Genomic DNA, 3159 nt, shown 5'->3' with positions numbered 1-3159 from the left:
TCATAAATTACGAAACAAGGTCGTCAAGATGTTTAAGGCAAAATTAATAAACACTTTCTTTTGTATACACAAATTATTAGCGGTCAGATTTTAAGTGCCTGTACCATGGTCAAATTTCAGGTTAATTATTTTTTCATCCTTCAACTTGAATTGCATAAAAGAAAAGCACACCCGTTTCTTTTTTCTTTGGGTCTTTTAACAATACAAGAACAGCAGAATACATTGATACAAAAGCGGTTGCATAAATAATTCAACATAAGAAGTAACCTATAATAAGCTAAAGTACACAACAAATCTCTTCATTATCAATGTATATAATTATATCCAAAAGCAATAACCTAACATTGACAGAACTCGCATAGATGTAACCTAAAAACAAATAAGCTATGAATTACTTCATCCAAAGTTAGTAAAACCACACAAATGTGATATTCATCATCTGATGATAGCAGGTCTATTAGTTGTCCGTTTAGGTCTAGGTTTATTACCTTGCCTTGGCATCTCAGTAGTCAATGCATACATCTTCACAGCAAATAATTCATCTGGAAATCCTTTTTGATCCTGACAAAGAAAAGTCTATTGTTAGCAAAAATGAATTGTACCCTTCAGGGACATGAGACATATTAGAAGTAACGGTACACACTTCCAACTACAATTTAGCTAATATTATTATTGAGGATACTCGAGAGAAAAGATTTAGGAATCACGTTCATATATCATTCTCCAAAGCTGATGCGGGGTAAGAAAATTAAGCAAATTCAGAACCACAAGGTACTACCACAAAGATTACAAAAAGGGGGTGGGGGGTGGGGGGGGAGGGGGGGGGGGGGGAATGGCACTTGGACGAGAGAGAAAGGGGGCCCATCAATTTTATTATGGAAAAAACACCAAATAAAGCAGAAGCTTGATTATCAAGCTACAACGACAAGGGGAAGAGAGGCCATTTAGGAGTTCCAAATGATAATACCAGTAAGAATTTTAGACACAAAAAGATAGTCACACAAATTCTGAATATCATTCTTTCACATTTCCCGACTCCATAAGGTCATTTACCATTTCCAAATAATAATAACAGTAGTTCAGCATGTTAGTTACTAAAACAAGTGTCACTAAAATCTTTGATAACATTCTTTTAAGCTTCTGAACTCCACCAATTGTTATTAGTAGGATGTTCTTTTAGTATTTATCGTTTCATAGCCTTCTTTGGATTAAGGGTAGCCTTGGCGTAATCGGTAAAGATGCTGCCATGTGACCAGGACGTCACGGGTTGGAGTCGTGGAAACAGCCTCTTGCAGAAATGATAGACCCTTGTGGTCCGGCCCTCCCAGGACCCCGCGCATAGCGGGAGCTTAGTGCACCGGGCTGCCCTTTTTTTTTAGTCTTCTTTGGATCATAGTCTAATGCAATGGTGATATCAGAGGGCCTGCCCTCTTCTTTATTGAAGACACCAAGTTGGTCATAAATAAGAAATAAATCTAAAATATCGCCATGCTTCTATCACGGGAAAAGATGCAGCTTCACAAGAAGAAGGGCTAAAGGGGAATGCAATACTTGCTAAAAGCGCAGAGAAAATGAAAATGTTTGCTGCTAATGGGAACTAGCAGAGACGAAACAAAATTATGCTCCCATCTGAAGAATTTATCATCTTGTGACAAAGTTAAACTGTGATGCACTACTAAAACCAAGTAATAAAGTTAGTGACCATGGAAGAAAATCATGATTTTCATATGGCACATGAGATGGAAGTAATGCTATGTTTGTCACCTCCGTCTTATAGAAAGAGGGACAAAATGATTAAGGAACAATATGATGCACCGAAACCATTAGAAGAAACATTCTTTTCCTAAAAGTTACAACCTAAGCACTGTACAAGCTAAGTAATAAAAAATTCCAATGACATGGAAAATAGGACACATAAACTTTCCCTTTTTCCTCAAGACTTCCCTTATGGCACATGAACTAGAAGTAAAGGCTTCATCTTTACCTTCATCTTGTAGATGCATAGTCCACATTGATTGAACAGCTCCTTAAAATATGAATCTGATCTTGTGATGCTCTTATCTTCTTTGTCCAAGACAAATCCTTAAAATAGGTTACAAACTTCAGTTAATTTGCATATCATTACAACTCAATCATTATATATACGTTCCATAACATCAGAAAATTGGAGTCAAGAACTGACTCAGCTCTAACTAGAAATTCATCAAATCAAGAAACAAAAACTAAAGCTCAGCACAGTAACCAAATGGAAACTGTATGATGCCCAACCAAACAATAATACGGACCAGACATTACGGAAAGCAGGGATATTCTGAACAATCACCTTACGTCCTTTCACTGTAGGATCAATTTCCCTGCCATTGCTGTTTTAAACTATAATACATTTACGACCAATTCTCTATTTTTGTAAAGGAACTGATATACCTGCGGACAAGAAGTATTTTAAAACATGGAATCTTAAACAATATGCTTCTTTTCTTAAATTGCTAAAGGACATGGGTTTTCGGCAATAAATGTATCAAATGGATTTGTTGGTGCATTTCCATAGTCAGATATCTGTGATTATCAATAAGTTTCCTCATGGTCCTCACAGATTATTTCCCACAAAAAGGGTCCTGAGACAAGGTTATTCTCTATCACCCTTTCTGGGTTTCTCTTTATACTTGTGATGGAAGGTTTCAATAAGATGATGGTCTCAGCGATGCAAAATAGTTGGATTACAGGATTTTCAGTAGGGTATAGAGAGCTACACGTACTCTGCACCTCCCATATTCTCTAAGTAGACGACACTTTAATCTCATGTGACGCAGAGGTAGATCAAGTCCTTTATCTGAGACTGAGGGTGTGTTTGGTATGAAGGAAAACATTTTTCGGAAAATGTTTTCCAATTTTCCCATGTTTGGTTGGCTTAAATATTTTGGAAAACATTTTCCTTATCAACTCATTTTCCCCCATTGGAGGAAAATGTTTTCCTTATGAAGAGAAGTGAAAACATTTTCCAAAACTCCCCTTCTCAACATTCCCACCTCACCAACCCACCCACCCCCTCTCCAAAAAAGGCTTTTTTATTTAAATTTCAATTTTTCTGTTACCACCCACCCTACTACCCCTCCACCCCTCCCCCCACCCCCCGGACAAAAACAAATTTTACCTTTTTTT

The 3159-nt window shown here is 37.1% G+C and overlaps 1 protein-coding gene across 2 annotated transcripts in view; it reads right to left on the bottom strand.

Moving 5' to 3' along the window:
- The window catches only part of LOC109234230 (alpha N-terminal protein methyltransferase 1), a 25963-nt gene continuing 23006 nt past the window's right edge, over nt 203-3159 (bottom strand). Inside the window, exons 7-8 of one of the 2 annotated variants that reach the window (XM_019400122.1) lie at nt 1985-2082; nt 203-561 (exon numbers count right to left, since the gene is read on the bottom strand). In XM_019400122.1, coding sequence (XP_019255667.1) covers nt 436-561; nt 1985-2082 — 224 coding nt within the window. In that variant the 3' untranslated portion in view covers nt 203-435. Of the gene's footprint in view, nt 562-1984; nt 2083-2323; nt 2425-3159 lie in introns of those variants that run through there. The other variant, XR_002069167.1, reaches the window with a different exon arrangement.

This window comes from Nicotiana attenuata, chromosome 11 (genome assembly GCF_001879085.1).
Source record: "Nicotiana attenuata strain UT chromosome 11, NIATTr2, whole genome shotgun sequence".
Taxonomy (NCBI): domain Eukaryota; kingdom Viridiplantae; phylum Streptophyta; class Magnoliopsida; order Solanales; family Solanaceae; genus Nicotiana; species Nicotiana attenuata.
The sequence above is the reverse complement of the archived record's forward strand: the minus strand, read 5'-3'. Positions and strand labels throughout refer to the sequence as shown.